The 20,309-nt window shown below is 35.0% G+C and overlaps 1 protein-coding gene across 1 annotated transcript in view; it reads left to right on the top strand.

Moving 5' to 3' along the window:
- Positions 1-531: 531 nt before the first annotated feature.
- Positions 532-20,309, top strand: part of LOC109600503 (titin homolog) — a 28,628-nt gene continuing 8,850 nt past the window's right edge. The window contains exons 1-5 of the mRNA XM_049968309.1: positions 532-741; positions 11,153-11,245; positions 19,654-19,689; positions 19,778-19,987; positions 20,047-20,295. Of these exons, the coding sequence (XP_049824266.1) occupies positions 11,164-11,245; positions 19,654-19,689; positions 19,778-19,987; positions 20,047-20,295 (577 nt within the window). The 5' untranslated portion in view covers positions 532-741; positions 11,153-11,163. The remainder of the gene's footprint in view (positions 742-11,152; positions 11,246-19,653; positions 19,690-19,777; positions 19,988-20,046; positions 20,296-20,309) is intronic.

The following is a 20,309-nucleotide window of genomic DNA, read 5'->3' as shown; positions in this document are numbered from 1 at the left end:
TAAACAATATATTGGTCAGTTCATAAAAAATAATAATTAAACCTAAGTAATTATTACAAGAGGACACGATAAATTTTTTAATTATGGTTTAAACAATCAAAACAATAAATTATTGTTAATTTTGTAAAATGGCACTTATTTAATGCAATACTGTAACAAAGTGCAGGAACTGATTGTTTAATTTTTTGGACAACCAAGGATGGCCGGATGGCAATTTATCAAATTATTTATCCGAACAATACAATAATTAAACATTAAATTAAAAAAAAATAGTATGTATTTGAAGTATATGGTGAGTGTCGGCGGTGCTGTGGCGATTTTTTTCCCAGTGTTTCGGGCAGTTGCATTCCTAGGTGCTTCTTCTTTGCCCTGAAGCAGGCCAATCAAAATCGTCTTCGGTAGCGCCGGAGACTGCCAGTGCAACATCGCCCGTACGTATCCCCGCCATGGTCAACTATTTAAAGTTGGCGTGCAAAGCCCAGTTCAAGTTCATTTTGCGTTCGCCGCCTCGCGTACGAACCGTCCGCGGCACACACAAAACTGCGACTCTTCGCCAACCCCCCAACACACACACACACAACGAACGCGCTCCACCTCTGCATGTACCACCGTAGCCTTTTAAGTGTGCAGTGCTTCAGTAAACCGGGGAAGTTCGATTGACAAACTCTTTTTTTTTCTTAAGCTGTGGATTGCAGACGGTTTTTCACTTGGTTTTCCATCGACGCGACTTATTTGAACGAGGTAAGTGGTGAGATTTCAGTGGTACCAGTGCGTATATGTGAAGTGGTAGTGTTCGCATCCACGGATTTATTATCATTATTTTAAACACTCCGCTGTGGATCCTGAACCATCGCCGAATTTTTACTTATTTTTTATACTTAAAAATTTTTAAAATTCTATTTTTTTTTTTAATTCATAAAAATTTAATAACAAAATTAAATTTTAATAATTTTAGGAAATTATATACTTTTAAAATAACGAAAAAATATTTTTTAAATTAAATGAAAAATAAAAAAAAAAAATATATCAAAAAATTTATATATTTTTTATCCCAGTGGTAATCCAATAGAGAAAATAAAACATCAGTGAAAATTAAAAAAAAAATAAATGTTTAAAAATTATTAAATATTTTTTATAAAAAAATATTCTGTTTAAATATTAAACAATCATTTAAATTAAATTTAAAAAAATTGTATGGAATATAAAGTTTATCAAAAAAGTAATTTGCCTGACAGTAGTGTAATATATTTTATCATGCAATAAAATTCAATAATATTTTATTCTATTGTCTCAAATCAATACAAAAAACGCAAGTTAAAAATTATAATATTTACAATTTTATTTCTATGTGTAAAAAAATTTTTTAATCGCAATAAAAATCACTTCCACTTTTATTTTTTGTTTTAAACCTTTTAAACTCAGATATTTTTTTTCCACGTTAATTCTTAAAATACTATTACTAATTTTAAAGGTCGCGGAAAGTAATAAAAATTAAGTAAACACCATCGGCATTCCGAAATATTTATTTATGTGCATCACACGCAAGAAAACCCACAAGTTAATACCTTGCAAAACCCACAAAAGATACCACGAAATTAATTTAATTTCCTTGAACTCATCCGTCCGACGATTTCGTTAAAGTCGCGAACACACGTCCGTAAATAATTCAATTAAAATATTCCGGATTCCAATGTAAAATCTTGATTGTGAACTTTTAATACTAGACGCGCGCAAAAAAAAAAAATCAGTTCCGATTGAAAACATAGTAAAACGGCAGTCTATTAGTCAAGGTTGGTTTAGTAAACTTGACTCGGAAGAAATGCTAATTTGAGGAATTTTGTAAACCAGCAGTTTCTAGTCAAGGCGATTCGGTAGAAATAAAGGTCACTGTTTCGGGTTCATTAATAGATTTGCATGTGGAATTGGGAGACAAAACATGGTTCATCGATCTTAAAATTTTCTGCAGTTGATAAACTATATATATATGTTCGCTGTGTATGAGTAACGCCGGTGTTTACCGTAACAACAAGCAGTTTGATAAACGCTGTCGAATCAGCGCATTTTAAAACAAAATTTTTATATTTGTATTACATTTGTTCGCCAGGCAAGCAATAATTTCAACATTTCATCCGGCCACATTTTTTATAACGGCCCTGTTGGTATTTAACATTTTTTGTTATTGTAAAATGCAAGCAAGAAAATTGGTTTATAACAGTATTACCTGTGATGGGCATAAGATCAAGTGATGGATTCAATTTGAGACATAACAGGACTTATTATTATACGAACATCTAATAACAAACGCATTTTTTAACATTCGACTGCATAAACGGTAGGCGATTTTTCATCTCAGGATGTGAAGTGTATAATTCGTTATTTATTTTGCTGTCGGTGTATGGGATTAATTAGCTCGCACAATCGAGACTCCTGTCTTGGGAGAAATATTAATTAAATGCCATTACGGCGACAATTTAATTATTAATTCCAATTTTACATGGTGCATGTGTTTAAAGTCGCACTTCATCATTTTGTCCTGCCATTGATGCTATTTTTAGAAATATAATTGAAATAATTAATACTTTGCCGATTTATTACAATTAGAAAAAAGATATAGTTCTTTTTCTTCTTTCGCTGTACATCACGCATTTAGAAGTTGTAAAATTCTGCCTGCAAAGATGATCTGACGTTAACATCTAGCTGAACCGTTCGGTGTCTATAAATAGTAAGAAGATGAGGATCAAGTTTAAGATCGCAGACTGGATACAGCGAAACAATGCACCGGTCGAATACAGGTTAAGAGTGGTACATGCTATTTAATTATTGATATTGGTCCAGTCCTGTCTTATAATTAATTTATATTTGTACAACAGTAAATTCCAACATAAGGCTCGCCAATAGCGCTTCCACACACACGACATATCAGTTGCTTATTAAGGAGCCACCGATGTGAAGAACTGTATTCATCGTTTTTTTATTTCGAGCGAATATACAGTCACTGTTTGTATAACCACTTATTGGCAATAGTTCTTCAGATTGTTTGCATAACGCGACTTATTTTATTTTTGTTAACCAAAGAAATGTGCACCTCTCAACAAAGTTCACTACACTCGCATTCAACCTTCAATTACCACTAATCTATATTTATTTGAAAACACACATAATCGTTGTTAATAACTCAATTAGCAAAGCATAATTTTACGTTATTAGTGTCACACACATCCGAACGAATCAACGAATCAACATGAAATTTCCTTGTCATCAATGATCGATTAAAAAGTTTGTTTGCTCACATCGGGCATTATTATCTCACGCGGTGGTTTTTAGTAAGTCAAACACTTGTAGGTGGTTTCTTTGCAAGACCGACCGTATTTACCAACACACTTTGCATCCCCGTGTTAGTTTTAAATATTCCTTTTCCCACGTTACCAGGCTTTCATATAACTGATGCCTATTAAAACTGAGGCGTTTCTTTGTGTGTACAAACAAACACTGTTTACTCAGATTAATACAAATGAAGCACTTCTAACTCGGACAAGAATTGCCTTATTATGTTTCAATTATCAAGGAATTATGGTGCGGTGGAGGTAATTCGTTATGAATTGCACAATTAACGATTTGTTTTATTTATTTGCAGGTACGTAATCGCAAACTCCCCTGACACCCGGGTCGTAAGTATAAATGCGAAATTACAATCGGTACGCGTAAAAGTGCGAGGACATTCAATGCGAAAGCAAATTGTTCACGTACAAAAAGTAAATACGTTTCAGCATTTTTGCAACCGCACTGGAAATTCAATTGCAATTATTTGCAACTGTGCAGAAATTGGGACAATTGTTACGTAATTCATACTGAACTACTTACGTTCCGAATTAAGCGTATAAATAATATTTAAATTGTGAACAAAAACCTTGGATTTTGTCGTAAAAGGTGGAGAGAGACGTTATATGTTAAATTCTGTTTAGTTTATTATGAAACTTTTTCCTTTTGTGTAAGTCCAAAAATATTACTTAACATTTTTAGTAAATGGACATGTTTATGCATAACCAAATTTTAAAATTTAAATATATTCAACAAAAACTACACAGTTGCAGGCAATTGTGGTTTTACATTGTTAAGAGTTGGCAGCAAGAAAATGGTGTTCCAGGCAATTGCATAAAAGAAACAAATTGCGTGCTTGAGTCATTGACAAGAACGAAGCAAACACTGAGTCTAATAATTACAGAATTGCAATGGGCCTTTTTGCGTCTGCCAAGCATTAAAATCAAAAGCGACTGGCTGCAGTATAGTAACAAGATACACAGCAAAACACTTAAAAAAAATTAAGTGCTTATTTTAACAGAAATTACTTCCTGTAATTATAATACACATTTTGATGTAAATTAAATATTACCAGTGTAGATTACTGTCATTAAATTTGAACTGTTAATGGACGCCGAGAAAGGCCAAAAATAACGAAACAACTGATAATTACAAGTATTAGGCGTAGCACGGGTGTTGTAAACCATTTGCAGCTAACGCAGCACTATAAACTACACCCAGATAATAAAAGCACTTATTATCCGTAAACAAATTGATTTAACTTTATTATGATAATGATATTCTTTTCAATTATCAACAGATTTAATGGGAGAGAAACTGTTATTAACTTCCTGGAGTAAATTCCATCACCCGTTATAAACTGTGTTAATTAATTTACGTCCTCCAAAATCACGAATAAAGTTATCAAAATTATTGGAAAAACATTGCTGGAAATTAAGGTGTTGCCCCTCTGAAGAATCAGTCGTTTGTTGTTGTAACTCGTAAACCGTTTGAGAGAGATCGGCCAAAGATACCCACTAAAGGTGATAAATACTTATTGAATCCCAAAGAAACGGTAATATCAGCTTAGTTGCAGCATCCACGTTCGCAGACAAGGATTGCGAAATTTATTAGTCTTGGTCTTAACGGTTCCGCAGTGTTTGCCTAACGTATGTCGGCTCGAAACCGCTAAATATTTCAGATAAGCTCTTATCAATATCTTGTCGATTTTTTCGTAACGCGCCATCTAGGAATGTCATCCATTATAACTGAGGATAAACAAAATAATACTGCCTGATCATTGGAATTAATTGCACGATCAGGAAACAGCATGCAACCTTATTACATCTAGGGCACTTGTCCAGTTTTATCAAAACGTTGCTGAGTCAAAACCAAATTGATTCGTAAACAGGTGACGTGTTATATTGGCCAGTAACTATTTTTTCGGACCAGTTTTGCAAGATTAAGATCGAAACCAGAAAATATCTGAGTTAGTGTCACAATAAAATATCCCATTCGTTAAGGTCAGAGCAGTGGAGCAGAATGATAATGGCGGTACGTGGATCGTGTATTTGGACCTGTTTTATGGCAACGGTACTTGTCTCATTCATGAAAAATACGAGCCATTTTGACACATATAGGAGATCATTAAGCCGAAAAATGCATTCTTCTGCTGCATGATCCTTCACCAAAGGAGGACGAGTGACTCAGGCATCTCATGACGGACTCATTGTTTGGAGAAAAATACGACTGGAAGGGTTTTACCAGTTTTTATTCACCGTTCTTTTTGCCAAAGGCGTCTGACATCTCATTAAGACAATTCCAAAGCACAATTATTCACTGACGGCAAAAAACTCCGGTAATATTACCGACGATGATTCTCGCATCTTCCCATTTTAATGACATACTTATTGGGCGAATTTCACAAGGCTAAATACTCCCAAAGTGATTCGCATTTAAAACTCGTTTCGAATCTGATCCTTACATCATTTCGAACTCGTTTTCCTTGATGAATCATTATTATTTTTTTCGCCAGAGTCATTGACATCCGGCCACAACAGGTTGCCCGCGTGAATAACGCCATGACGAACTATGATGAGCCTTCCCATCTATTTTCCAGAGGCAGAAGAGGGCACCGGGTACGAGGGAACTCCATTGTTTTTCGAACAAATGAATCGCGCAAATAATGACGCCCGGATTCTGAACGATTGTTAGTTAAAGCCGGCGTTATGGCACAGACAAAATGAGTCTAATGACTGTTATAGAAGCTGGCCGAGCAAGGTTGAATGAAATGCTATAAAGAGTAATTATCATGTGACATAAGTTTAAGACATTGTTGGCGGTAAGGTCAATATCTCGTGCAAATGTGGGTATTTACATGTCATAAAATTTCAAGCACATCTGCTTAAATTAACCTTAGCGCTTTTATTGCGAAAAGTACAATTAACATCTTCATTTCAACGTTAAAATTTACTTTATTCGGCTATAAAATTATGCTTATTCAGAGATAAGAAAATTAGTTGAATACTTCGATTCAATACTGTTAAAACTAACTGTATCAAAAATGGACTGTTGACATTAAAACTGTATTATAGTCTGATGCACTATGCGAGTAAGATCTACTAAGGATTGACTGCATACCCAACGTGCTATTATGTTGTAAACACTGATGTTCGTATAAGACAATTAATTAAAATTGCAATGTACTTTTAAAATGCCATACATTTCACAAGCGTTTTTTCTTCCAACTAAATCTAATTTAATATTTTATAATTTCAATTCTTAAAGTCAAACTTATGTCACACCTACGTAACTAAAGGAAATGGTCCAATCCCGTGACGAAAGCGTTTCCACGAGCATCTATAATCCTCTTTTGCGGGGCTTCTGTGTTAAGGACGAAATTTAACCAAATGCATTATATAAATCGATGGTGTGAGGTAACACAAACACCCAACTCATCTACAACTTAATTATATCATTTTCAATAACATTACATACAAACTTGTTGAATGCATTTTTTTGGGTCAGCCATCAAAGAAGATGACACAAATTCTAATTGAATGAAGTTGTCGAAATTCATTGCACCATTACCTCTCACTCTTATTGTTCATCCAGATTGCATAGTACAAGTGAAAACTGTTACCATGGGAACCGAAAAGCTTGACGTGTTGGCGGGTCAGAAGAAAAAGAGGCGGCCTTAAATGCACGACGTCGAAAAAAGCGTATAAAATATAAATTTACAATTTGAAATGGACCACGAAGCGGTAGAATGCAGTCCGGTGATCCCGAGAAGACTGCCAAGATCGAAGCGGCAGAACCACCGTGCCGCGGTCATCCCCATATTGAGATGCATGCCGTGCGTCCGACCAAGAGAACGGACGGCAAGTGGAATATGAGTTGCAAAAGGCAGAAACTCAATCAGTTACATCGCGTGGTATAATGGATTGACTACGAGACAGGCGGTTTCTAAGAAGACGCTGGCGTACATTGTGAGACCGGACCGTTCCGACATGGCCGCACCATTCCACGGTTTTCACTCTAAATGGTGCTTTGCTCAGATATTGGGAAATCTGAAAACGCTTTTGCAGCTCTTAATATTTTACCAATCCTTACGTTTAGCTGTTTAGTGCAACTCGTGCGTGCACGTTCGCACCTTATGCACCAACCGAGTTTGTCTGAGTGCCTTTAGCCTTGATTTCGGAGATTCAACCCAACCACTGAGAACGTCAAGACCTGAGTCACCGGGATTTATTCCCAATATGTCACCGTCATTAAATTACTCCCGCCCGCAAATTTAACACCACTTTAAAATGCACTTTTTTTTCATTAATATCCCCGGCATTCTGTTGGTTCAAAGGACATAAATCCTAACTTTAGTAATCCACGGTGAAATTAAATACACCACGGGCATCCTCGACAATATTTCACAGTATCGAGAAACTCAGGGAGTCAGTCTCTCGCCTCGTGGCAGTATTTTCAGTGCTCACCGCTGGCCATCTTTATTTACGATGCCGCCTAACCAAACAATGGTATGTAACTATGATTTATCAGTGTTTAGTATGTGTTCAGGCCTTTATGCGTTCAATATCTGTGCAAAATCTATACATATCTTCGTAGCACGTGGGAACACCTTGCAGTCAAGGTTACCAGAATTGTTACCGCATCTTCTTGCAGACAGTCGTGCCAATATAGTAGACGCTGTTGCCAGCAGTCTTACGTACGATGAATATGCAACTTTAAAATGCATTTATCCTAAAATTCCTACATGGAGATTTATCGTTTACCATTTTTCCCAACAGTCGACGCCACTCTGATCAGTTACATAGGTATTACGCCTTGTGAAGATGTTGACATTAGTCCGTTAAACTTTCCGTATTATTTATATTCGAAGTTTATTACCTTTATTTATTTATAGTCATTCAAATGATGTGATTTACCGTAATACATCCATGTGTTATCCGAAGCGTGGGATTGATATTTAAACGAGTTTTTTGTCCATATCGGTATGATTCATTGGAGGAATAATTCGATAGTTTATACCAAATCCGAAGCCGTCTCCGCAGGATGCTATAAATAAATCTGATCGTCTAATAAAACACGATTACCTTTAAGGAGAATCCGTATTTGTAATTACCTGTCAGTACTAATTAGCTGATATTATTTCAAAAAGGCCGTAATGGCGAATCCATACCTATTACGTCAATTATATTCCAAAAGAAAAAACTGGATAGATGCGCTTCATTTTCCCATATTAATTTCATTTTTAATCCCGCAAGATCGGTTTTACTCACGTATCGAGCCATTAATACACAGTTTAATCACTCAATTATGGTTTACAAATCTCGCCATTACGTTCTGCCCATTAAAATTATAACAATTTTAGTGCATTCCGTGTGCAGTTTCAATGCTAAACTGTTAATTTAATGAGTTCGCCATTAATCACAGATTTTAGCGTGAAACCGGTCACATACCGATACCATGGGGAACATCCCGCTGGAATGTCGAAGCTCATCGTTTACAGTTTCAATACGAAACGGAAATTCATTTATTATGAAAAGCGGCACAGTCAAATACTTATTGGTGAATCCATTACCGTTGTTACCTACACGAATCTAATAACCTAATATTCCGTTTTCAATTTTTAATTGGAAGAGAATCAGCTTCCATGCATGTGATTAACAAACAATGATTGATAATTACTCCTACGAAACATATATAATCTAATAACCCAATAAACGATTCACTCATCAACTTTCCATTGTGATTGGACGTTCAATAAGATTTTAGTTCAGTGGTACACTTGCACCTACAAAACGTTGTAGGTGTAGTTACTCTTCTAAAATTAGGCTCGTCTTTCAGTGGTCAACGGTATCTTAGCACATATGTTGGAACGGCCACAAAAAACACAGCAATAATAAATGTTATTAAACATAAAAAACACCTGCTTGCTAAAGAGCCTCCAAAATTCATCAGGAGAATATGTGTCAGGAATTTACATATTTTATGTTGTTTACTAATGTAAATTTGGCAGATGGTATCATCTCAACGTCTTCAGATTATAAAACTACAAGAGTGTCATAATAATCACGTTATTTAATTAAAATTACACTTGTTCGTGTTATTTAATCTTGGCTCATTACTATCCCAGAATCCATTAAATAAATGCGCAAGAACTTACCGGGGAAGCTTTTTACTTTCAACTCGTTTACGCGATACGCGATGATACCACATAAAATTGTCAATCTTCCACGGTATAATTAATTAAAATCGTAACGGAAGAGTGGCGAGTATGGGCATTAATAACTTGGCCACGTTCCGATTGGGTTGGAGAAATGCCCTATCGGCTGCCATTAATTGGCGACTTAAAATGTTTTCTAGATTGCGTTGACATTCTCCAGTCCGGTCCCTGTCAATTAAAGGTCTTAGAGTTTTTTGTCAAACAGCGGACTTTTACGACTGTCTGAAAAAAGAATCACCAGATAGTCGGTCTTGCTATATTTGGTTGACGTAAAACGGCCTTCTAATGTAGGAATATACTCCTTTAGGAGCTTTACACTTTTATATTAAACAAATAAATCCTCCTTGTCGGCATTAAACCGCAGTTTATGCCGCATCGCATTTGATTACACGGACCATGTTTCACATTTTGGATGTGTAAATATGAGGACCAAATAAATAAAATTGCCAAACACCTTAAAAGTTACACAGGTCCATCAAATTAACAGTATTTCATTAAATTATACCTTCAAGAAGCTGAATGACGTCCCGAAGAATAATATTATGAAATGCCATACAATAAACTATCATTTATAGCGTATAAATGTCATATTGCTTTATCGACACAACACTGTTAGATTAAGTTGCACAAAGCTTCCATATGTAAATGATCCAAACAATTGATTTATAAAGCCCATAATTCCACGATTTTGTATTACAGTTCTTAAGGCCTTTGACAAATGAGATTTTCAACTGAGAGATTAATCTTGTGCATTAAAACAAGATTAACGACAATGTAACACTTAAACCGATTGTGTGTCTGTGTTTACGTTGCCGTGATTTCACGAAGTGATGCAAAACTGTAAAAAACACCATTTAATGAAACACCATTAAGTGCAGTAAATTGATTTGGTTTGTCTTTGGTATAGGTAGAAATATTACCATGGGTTTTATTTTATTTGTTTAACGTGTGCAGTCAGATAATACAAATGCATTTCTCGGTTCAAGTTATTCTTATTTACTAGAAACTTGTTTCAAAGCAAATATTAGCTTAAAATCACTGATGTGGGAAAATGTTCTCGTTGGTTTGACGTTTGATCATCGTGTTATGTCTGGGCAAATTTTGCGCCAAATCGCAGACGATATTTTATAGTCTTGATTGTTCACCTGTTGAACAAACATTTTTACGTCCTGTTAGCTCGGCAATTTTTTAACCATTATATTTATACTTAATTATCCGATAATCATGCCTATCATGGTCGTATATTTGCTGTATTACTGTACTTCCCACCAGACAATATAATTTAGCCCGTTTACAGAAAAAAATTGCTTAGATACATGCTTATTACATGTGAAGCAGTAAAATAGCAAAGGATGATTCCATGTGAAAGTATATGAAAAACAGTTATAAGTCTCAAGCGTTCAAGTGATTTTAATACAAATAAGGCCCGTTATGCAATAATATTCATGGGCATATTCCCATCCATTGTTGGCAGCCCAAATTTTTAATAAAACAATGCTCCACGATTTAATTAAGGAATCAATATCGTTACATCAATCTTAAATTTTCACAAGGTTATCTCGTGTTTAATTAGATTTAGTTCATGCATTTTAATGATAATTTTTCTTTTTATTCCAGGTCACGCCATGATGGCGTGGACTAAACTTTTAGAGCCCGGACCAGCGTTAGTGGTGTGTCTACTCTTTTTGGGATCCTACACTGCGGAGGCTGGTGAGTATTCGAAAACAAACAACAAGCTTAAATAAGACTGGAAACTTTTTGATTTGTTCCCATTCCAATTTCCCGGTCGACAACAAAAACGTAAACTCGTCAGTCAGTTAAAAATTAATCTAGTAGTTGTGGGGAAGTAGTTATATTGCCGGAGTGATTTTTTAAAGCGGAACAAAGTATAGACATCGAAGATAATAATTGAACGATGAAATGCCGCGCTTGGTAATATTGCAAGATTACTTTTAATCGTACAGTCAAACATTACAAACAACAAAGAATCTCGGAGGAAATTGACCATAACATCATAACCGTTATGTGTATATACAGAATGCACCCATCTCAAAGATTTGTTCATTTACATAAGCCTTTTATATTTGTAAAACAAAACGACTGTTTCAAAGCCAATACTGTGCTTGAGAAGAATTACATACCGGAAAATTTCGACATTATAAAATTGTTATTTGCTTTCACAGTTAGTTAACTATTCGTATAAGTAAATGTTGCCTTTAAAGATTTGGGCATTCATTGAGCCGCTTACGGATAAAAGTAAACATGTAATCAAATCATTACTTTAAAAGCCAAACAAGCCGTACCATCAAATTAATTAATTTACATCGTGCAGAATAACATTCATGCCACAAATCACCGTAATCCCAAAAATCGATTAACATTAAATTGAATCAGTTCCCGCGATTCCTGAAAATTGCCCAACCCTGCCATCATCCACCCACGAAAATGTCCGGCACAGGCAAATAATCAGATAAAAGATTAAGGTAGATCACATTGATTTGCAAATTGCAGGCTCTTACGATCGCTCAGCCACGCTTTGTGTTCTGGCTGACGCTGTAAATGTGAATTATTTTGTACGCAGTGCGTTGCACGACGACGTGGGAACACATTCCCACAATCTGCCGCTCAAAACATGCATGGTTAAGAATTAGACATACTCAAAATGGTTTTGTCATGGATTTCCAATATCATCCTTGTTATTCATTAAATTTGTCCCATCTCGAGTTTATGGATGTATTTTATGCACATTTATCTTGTTTATCGATATGGAGGAATTTCGTTTCAGCATTATGGATCATTACTCTTATCTTATTGCGTGTAAATAATTTATGGCCTGTACTAAAATTGTTTATATTCGTTAAATATGGACATAAATTTCGAAGTGGGCATAACTAAAAATAATTCAAAGGTAAAATATATTGTCAATTTTTGTATTTTAATAGAGAAAATTGTGGTACCAGCTTCAAACTTAATAAAATATTATAAATATATTATAGAGATAAAATGTTCTTTATATTAATGATCTCATTAAAAAAATTCTGTCAGTTGGTACCACCTTCAAATTGTATAGAAATATATTTAAAATTTGATTTTAATGATACCTATTAAAGACAAATTATCGTTTAAATTCAATGAAACAATACAGACAAAAATCTTCTTTGTTTCTTCACAAATTTATTACAGGAATAAAGATCTTATTAAAACTTCTTAATTCAAAAACTGTATCGAAATTACATTAAAAATTTACATTTAAATTGTGTTTTAACCACAATTATTCTTCAAAACACAATAATGAATAAAGTAATAAAAAAACAAAGAAATAATATACGTATTATAAACAAGTATTTCATGACATGCATATGCATAACTTTTGCCTTTAAATAAAATAGGTAAACAATATCAAAATATAATTAAAATGATAATTTTCTCTTACGAACAGTTTCGGAATAAATAAATTTTTAACGCTACTTTTATTCCATTCTTCCTTTAAACCACAATAACACAAGATTTAATCAAATTTATTTACTGGAACCTTAAAAATGTACCTTCCCCAGTGACCGGGAACCACTGTAATTCGCCAAAAAGGTCGTTATACCCGTAGCAAGTGAAATTATGAAACAAATTATTTCATGAAAACACAATTCGTGGACACTTAAGGCTTGTTTACAAACGAGACTATTAAACAAACCGCCGTCAAACGACCATGTTTAGGAAGTTTTATTGTTTCGTGAAACCGCAAAATATTCACAATCGCATTTTAAGTAAGTGTGTGTGTGTGCTTTCATTTTCGGTAGCTCGACGGGACGGTTTGGCCAAGCAATTTAACGTACGTCGACATCGATACGGACGCATCGATTTTCGCCTCGTCGTATGCAAAAATGTCGGCTCTTAAAAACTAACTGTAGATCCGCGAGATTTACTGTTTTCGCCGCTGCCGTATGCAAACGAGGCACGGAGACTGCAATAGCGGGTCAGACGACGAACCCACCGGTCGCCACGGGCATTCAAAATTCCTGGGAAAATTTTACTTAATTTGCGTCAGAGTTCGTCTGAAAAGCGGCTGCGATAATTAATTGCGAGTGCGGTGTCCGGTTTCAGGAAGGAGGCTGTAAATTACCGCCGGGGCTGACTAATTATCGTTGATCTGTTAATGGGGGTTTTACAAATTGATTTTTCCCGGACGACAACGCATGAATTCAAGCCGAGGGCATCCGACGCCGTTTAAAATTCACAAGGCCTTATCGTTTGAAATCAAGCGCAAATAAAATTACAACATCTCGTCTGCTAAACTATGCATGTCCGATTCGCTGAATGAAAAATGCTTCCAACTAAGAAGTGTTTAACATGAATGGAGTTATGTAAAACGCTTATTCGCGAAACAATTCCTTATTAAAATTCTGTACGTGCACCGACCAAATGAATATGCAAGTCGAGTTGGCGATGTGTATTACATCTGTTTCGATGTTACACGGCTTGGTAACCCCGAAAAAGTATAATAATATAATATTAATTGGCACTTTCGAACGAGCTGTTGACCGATATTGTGACCTCAAGCAACGCCCAATTGTTTCATTTGTTCTAGCGCCACGATGTTAATGGCTAAATTACATGACGACAACGTTTATTTACATAAAAACCATCCATTGTCTAGACAATGTAAGAAATTATAAAAATGAGTAACACCGCCGTTGCCTCACCATCTTGGGCGACCGGAATTTCCTAGTCTTTTTCGTGCGACGTAATTACAAATATGTCGCAGCGGGATAAATCCATTATTCATGGCCGTAACGCAATATTAAAAAAGAATCGGTCGCAAAGTGACAACCCGAGTTTATAGCGATCCAGTTAATAGCGAAATAGCTTCGTAAAGTGTAATTTTTCAGCAGTTAAAACGTCCACCAGGTCCCGTTAAGCAATATCGATTTGTCTCGTTCATTAGCGGACCAACGAAATGATTAACGAATTAGATCAGAAATCACTTGTCCGATGCGGCGGCTCTCATATACATACGGTCCCATCGAGATTGTGTAACTCGTTTTACAGTTATGCGCCGGCAACTGCAGTCCCATAAACCAGACGCTCGTTCCTTGGGGCATGAGCCGTTTCACTAATAAATTCCAGTTTCAGGAGATTTAATAAGTGGATCCAAGCATCGCGAACCGCAACTCGTTCGTCTCGACAGATGTTCTGCACTTACAGTACTTCGGTGCGACCCCGAAAACCGAAGAAAAATATCACCCGGGTATACTTAAGTCGGAAATTTCGATTCCATCAATCAACCATTAAGTTCGCCACATAACAGTAACAACTAATAAATTTAAATTAGTTTCAAATCAATTACAGTGAGACTCACATTATAGTCCAAATAAATATCGTTTCAACCAGATATTAGACGAGTTGCTTAACCATTTGCGGTCAAGAATTCGGAAATCAATTAACTGAAACTACTTTTAAATCAGTCAAAATTGTTTATGAACCTTCTGCTGAATCAGACAAAACAAATTTAAAACGTATTTATCAGTACCGTAATCAAGCACCTGTAAAAATTGATTAACAACTTCTTCCATTGTGTCCATCTCCGAATTTGTCATTTATATCACACACGTCGTTTAGTTATTGCCGAGGAAGAACGATAGGCAATTCAATCCTACATAGTTTTAAATAACTGTAAAAAGTGTTAAGAAAATCTATTATTGTCATTCGTAATAGATACTCATACATGGACAATTCCATTAAAAACTTCAAACCGTTGTAACCTAGACCTGCAATATTTAGTACAAACAAGATCCTGGAGAATGTTATTAATTAAATGACTTTATTTTACCAATGAAATGAAAACAGTATTAATCATCAAATCAAGGTTCCATTAACTAGATCCGTCACAGCTTGTGTGAAATATTCGCAAGCCACAAGCTTAAGTCTAAATACGCATTATTATACAATTTTTTTCATTAGTAAAACTCTGTTATTATACTAATTACAAAAAATCATTGTGATGTGCCAGAACCTTGAACCCGAAGAAGAAACTCGCTTACAAAGAATGAAGTACTAAATTACTTAACACCGTACAAAAACAAAATGAATAACAAATTAAGTGTAAGAAAATTGTACAAAACACCGACAATACATAATTAATTAACAAAAGCGAAGCAATTAAAAACAAAACCAGTTATGGTCTTTGATCGTTTAAGTGTTTCTCTTTATTAAAAAAAGCCAGTGTTAAAAATTCAATGAAGTATTGACCCAAGTGATTCACTCCTTTTTCATTACACTTGTCATAGTACGCTTCGATAATCCCGAGACCAAAACCGTTTGCCGAATCTGTGCTGATTTGAATATAAAAGGATTTGACGAGGTAACGACGCAGGAAACATTTTTATCACAACAACAAAATCAAAACGATGCAGCGTATAAACCAAAAATATAAATCACTCGTCGATTTTCAGACAAAAAGGAAACGTGTACCGCTAGATATCGAAACAGAAACGTTTTTGTCCGCGACTTATAATTGAATTTGTTAGCGCCGCACAATGACGAAATTACACTTTTTTTTTTCGCCGCGGTTTCGTAAAGACAAGATTCATTTTTCATGCCGTTTTAACGGACGGCAAAAGTAAAAGCCAAAACAAAACGAGGAATGTTAGTTATCGTTCGACGACAATGCTCTCTCGAGTGGCGAGCACTTTTTGTGGTTAACAGTTAGTTAAGCACTATTCATTCTCATTATTTTATTCCCTACTGCTCGAGCAAACAAATTATTCGCGTTCTTATCTATTCAGGCTCTTGCCGTCAGATTTCAATAGACTTCAGTTACATTCAGGAACATGTGTTAGAAAAACTACTCTTATTTATACTAGTTATTAATCGATTCTAACTTGGCTTTATTTTACGGTAATAGAATATGCATTTATAGTGATAATATTGCCAATAATTTAATTAATAAGCACACTCCAAAAGTAACACTTTTTTTTCATAATTATTATATCATGTTTGGCTATTTTATTAAATTACACGTGCAGTACTGAGCTGTCAATTAATTAATAAAATTATTGACTGAACAATGTTTGAGACATCCATTGCATCATTAACCAAACAAAAAATTCAGAGCTCATTAACTTCTGCACTTGTTTACAGATCATAAAATCGAATTGATCTTACATAATTCTACATATAATTCTCTGAAAGAACAGTGAGAAAGTATTTCGTTACGGTACGTGTGTAAATAAGTGGACGTACACATATATAGAATGTATAACGCTTGAAAAACCATACATAACCATTTAAATAGAAGTAACAGTTCCTATTTATGAATGCCGAATAATGGGTAATTTTATCTCTATTAATTTCATATTTAACTGTGAACTCTTCGATACAGAATTTATTTCATTATTTCTCGGTAATCCTCCGCCAATTGTACCCGGTTCGTCGACCTTCTGAAGCATTTTTGTCTTTAGCAAACTTATCGTTTTTCAAACCAAAGCCAAAAATTAACCCCTTCTGACGAAGTGTTTACCTTGCAATAAAGATTTGTTATCATAAGTGCACACAAGCTCATTCTCCGGAAATACGTTGTAAAATGCAAATTGTGAAGACCCATTCATAACATGTTCCTGCCAGATGTTCAGCTTCCTCGAACGCAAAAAGGGACAGGTCATGAATGTTTGTCATTGTCATCGAGGGTTGTTCAAATATTTATCGATTTGACTTTAATATATTACGTTTATTACTAAACACTCCCCTCACATTTATAGTGTTAGTCCTGACCCTTGAACCGTTCCGTCTGAAATAATTACAGATCCGCTATAATATATACAAACCGATATTTTCCCACAATCGGAATCCGCAAAGCAATTCTAATCACATCAACATCTTGTTAGTGGCTCAGAAATTAGGCATTTAAGGTCGAAAAAGGCGTGATCTCGGCGACTTGCATACTGATTACCATTATAAAACACGCCTGGTAATATCTTATGTGGTCTTATGCCAGTGAATGTATTATGTGAGCCGATTTACATATTGCAAATTGTTTTAAAATGCAGCCGGAATATTTCAGGTATTTAAATTTCGGCCAAGTGGGACAATGTCAATTAATGGTGTCTTAGAGAGTGTCGTATCTAGATCAGGAGACCGAACATTCTGGTTCTGTGCTCATGCGAATTAATGTAAATATTTCGGTGTGAACGATAAGAAAGTTGACCGAGGGAAACGATAAAAAACGCGTACACTCGTGAGCGCACGTGTATGACGCGGTGCACGCGTAATATAATGAAGTTAGAGGTAATGAACTTCTTACGTGCATTCAAGAGCAATGTCTGCATTCACCGGCAAGGATCAGCGCGCTTCTGCATTGTAAATATTCATTTTGCTCCTTAGAAACAATATGTTAATGCGCCGAGACTTTTTTCTGCGCTCAGCTCAACGGTTTCCCACAGAAAATACCTACCGGCAACGTAGTCAGTGTGCAGACTAATTAACTACACGGAATCGTTGGGAAAAACTGCAACATATTCTAAGAACATTAATACTTATTTGATTTAATCATCGGGATTTGAAATTCGTTTTCAATGGGGAGAATATTCTGTGTCGAACTGTTAAATTCACGTCCTTATTGATGCTTTATTAACATATTTTAATTTGACCGTGCCTGAACTGATTTTATGCTGGATACAAATAGCATTTATCGTAAAATCCATAATGCAGGAGCAAAATAATAAACCTAAGCATAAAATCATATTTACATAATTGTGTCGTAATTCAAATCCGATTAAATTGTCGATAAACTGAAATAATGACATTATCGATTGTACTGTCCGAACAATCCACTAATAAACTATATAATAACATACATATAAATAGTTTTTTTTTATTCCATCGGGCTTCGGATGTCTCGTCTGACAGTGCAGACTTATTCATAATGGTGGAATGTGCTTCTTGAATATCAATGTTAGTGTTAAGTCACTGCAAATAATGTACTTTTTATATCGTGTGCTGTTATAATTAGAAGCGAGGTGCCATTAAGATTGAACAGCGGGATATCGGTGCCCTGAGGCATACCCCAATATTCGCCAAAATCCATTCAACTTCTGATCGATCGAGACGCAGATCTATTCACTCCTTAAATCAATAGGATTTTACTTTTATTGAGGCTGCACAATGGAAATCGAATCTCATCATTGAAAGTGATCCAACATTAAGCGTCCGAATGTTTTACTTAACAATATGTAACAACGGTCGTACGAATAATGGAGTGTGAAAAAAGACTACATCTGAAAAGTGAATTTAAAATTGTATTGTATGTACGAATAATTTAATTATAAATTAACATATGACTTCAATATGGACCTCAAATAGTATAAGTATAAATGATTTCCACAAAATAGCAGTGCATTAACTAAACATTAAATTAAAATTTATATAATGTCTTTGATGCACAGTACGTTTAAATGTCATAAGAAATTATTCCATTCAATAAAACTGACCTTTTAGAACATTATTATAAACGGAAGTTGTAAAACGTGGTGGTGTGAGACATTCATAAGAAACTCTACACCACTTTACTTGACTGTGATCTTAACGACACAAGAGGAGTAACAGAAACGGCTCAAACAATCGTAAATTATGTTTTATTAGTTAGTAAGTCGTTTAAAGCGTCACTAATTGCTTTTCGCAAAACTGGGTTTATTTTCAAAGACATTATAGCAACTGTAGGGGAGTGTCTCACCGAGAATAGAAATGTCATTGAGAACAACAAAATTAAAATCAACAAAAAAGAGGGATATTTTAATTTGATTACAATAATTGTTCAAAAACTTTCTATGTGATGCCGTTATTATTATTAATTAATTAGTACTAATATTAATTTACACAAAAAATACCTTTAATGATCTCTCCTTGTAACCTTATCATCCTCCAATTCAGTGGGCATAGTTCTACAGATCCATTTCTGCAACAAAGAAAGTAACTTGTAAAATTATTAATAATTAATTAATAGAAGATATAAATATAAAAAAATAATATGAACAATCCTGAAAAGTTCCCTAAACCAGTCTATGATGTAATTTTAAGTATATTTTCTTTTATGTCGACATATTCTAAAAAAATGTATATTTTTATTGCAGCACCACTAGCAGAGACTGAAAATGAATACTACCCAGGTAAGTGATAAAATTAAACAATTAAAACAAACTGATATTGCAAATCTGATCTAAAGACAGGTTAATAATAATTATTTTTATTTTATAGTTACTGACTCAACTGGTTGTTATTACAATTTCAACCATTATGCGGAAGGTGATAGAATCATAACTGCCGAGCCATGTTTGAACTGTACTTGCGAAAACCGAATGCTGATGTGTTACCTGAAAGTGTGTCCATTCATAAAGGCGATTGGGGCCGATTGTAAGGTTGAAAAGAAACCTGATCAATGCTGTCCGGTCATTACATGTCCAGAAGGTATAAACGTTTATCTAAATGAACCGAATCGGTAACATCTAAATTACAATGTCTTACAGTACCCGTACAAGTGACAACAAAATCCCCATCCACCGAAGTTGGACGTTTGAACAAAGCTGGTTGTTTGATCGACGGACTGTTCTATAACAACGGCGCCCGAGTTCCATCAAACCCATCAAAAGCCTGCGAACTTTGCTATTGTGTAAGGAACAAGACCGCTTGTGTAATGCAACAATGTACTTTGGCTGTTCCGGGATGTACTCCAATTTACGTCGACGGCATTTGCTGTCCTGTGAGCTATGATTGTGGTAAGTTCTATTTT

Source organism: Aethina tumida, chromosome 5 (assembly GCF_024364675.1).
Source record: "Aethina tumida isolate Nest 87 chromosome 5, icAetTumi1.1, whole genome shotgun sequence".
NCBI lineage: Eukaryota > Metazoa > Arthropoda > Insecta > Coleoptera > Nitidulidae > Aethina > Aethina tumida.
This window is presented reverse-complemented; position numbering and strand designations above follow the sequence as displayed.